Source organism: Gavialis gangeticus, unplaced genomic scaffold (assembly GCF_001723915.1).
Source record: "Gavialis gangeticus isolate Ggan-Ray unplaced genomic scaffold, GavGan_comp1, whole genome shotgun sequence".
In the NCBI taxonomy this organism is placed as follows: Eukaryota; Metazoa; Chordata; order Crocodylia; family Gavialidae; genus Gavialis; species Gavialis gangeticus.
In genome coordinates, this window is record NW_017729027.1 from 11,425,423 (window position 1) to 11,426,737 (window position 1,315).

General features: G+C 53.5%; 1 protein-coding gene across 1 annotated transcript in view; it reads left to right on the forward strand.

Moving 5' to 3' along the window:
- Window positions 1-368: 368 nt before the first annotated feature.
- The window catches only part of PHIP (pleckstrin homology domain interacting protein), a 217,830-nt gene continuing 216,883 nt past the window's right edge, over window positions 369-1,315 (forward strand). Inside the window, exon 1 of the mRNA XM_019520451.1 lies at window positions 369-549. Coding sequence (XP_019375996.1) covers window positions 412-549 — 138 coding nt within the window. The 5' untranslated portion in view covers window positions 369-411. The remainder of the gene's footprint in view (window positions 550-1,315) is intronic.

Sequence of the window (1,315 nt, forward strand, 5' to 3'; positions counted from 1 at the left end):
GAGGCGGCGGCTCGGCGGAGAGGTGCGTCATGGAAGCGGTGCGGGGAGAGCGGAGCGCCGAGGGGAGGAGCGAGCGCGGCGCCTGCCGGAGCCCGCCCGGCCGCGGGAGACGGGGGCGCTGTACTCCTGCCCTGCCGCCTCCCGCGCCGCGCGGCTGCACACAATAGCGCCGACCGCCCCCGACCACGGTCCCCTGCGCTTGCCCGGCCCTGGTGGGGGCTGCTGGAGGCCTGGCTATCACGCCGCTCCGGGATCCCTGCCTCGCTTCGACCTGTTCCTGCCTGGCGCCGCAGCTGCCTCAACCACTCCGCTGGCAGGACGCAGGCCAGGGCGGTGGGTTTTCCTCCCTCTACCGCCCCCTTCTCTCCGTTGGGCTCAGGCTGCTCACGAAGCGCCGCTTTTTGTTGCGAGATGTGCGGGGAAGGTGTTTGTTTTCCGCGGTGCGTTGTTCTCTGTGGGAGGCCGTGGCTCCAGCTTTCCCTCGGGCAGCAGGAAAGGAGCAGCGGTGAGGGCTGCAGCCAGCACCTGCTGGACAGACAGTGCAGAGGGGCAAGCATTCTCTTTTGCCAGCATGCTACGACCAGCACCAAGTTTTCATAGGCGTTTTTGCTGTTCCATCCTCTGGGCCTCAGTAGCTCACCACCAGGGCTACTCATCAGGGTAACTGCACTGCTGCCTTAACGTCAGGTCTAGGTAAGACCTAAAATTGTGGAAATTTGTCTTATGAATAAAAATTGTGTTATAGCAATTGAGTAAATCTACACGTCAGTTGTGCTTCTTATAAATGGGAATGCTACTGAAACCTAGCTAGGTAAATAGCTTCATGGAGGTGAGCAGTATTGTTGTCCCATGACTACACTTGTTATAGGGAAAAGTAAGGATTTATATGTTTTGCAGGTGCTTTTACATATAGGAATAGGAGTAGAATAAGTGCAAAATGGTCATCTTGTTGCTACAAATTCACCCTGAGATGGAACATAATGTATGAAACTGGCCTGGCAGTATTTTTTTTAAAGCTTTAAAACTTAACTTAGTGTGGCAAGTATAAAGTACTATAGAAAAATCTTGTGTGTTTTTTTTCAAGACTTGAAACCTGTGCTGGCTAACCTGTGAAGTAATGTGGACTGCTGACTAGGATAACTTACTTGAAAGAAACTTTCGGGTATCTGATTTAGTGTTTAGTGGCTTACAAGTTATTGCATGAGGATTTTTAGCATGTGGATTTGACAGATGGTTGTGGTAACCAGAACAGAGTTTCTTTCAGAACAGCACAGTTGATGATGGGGGGGGGGGGGGGGGGGCCCTTTGGGGGGGG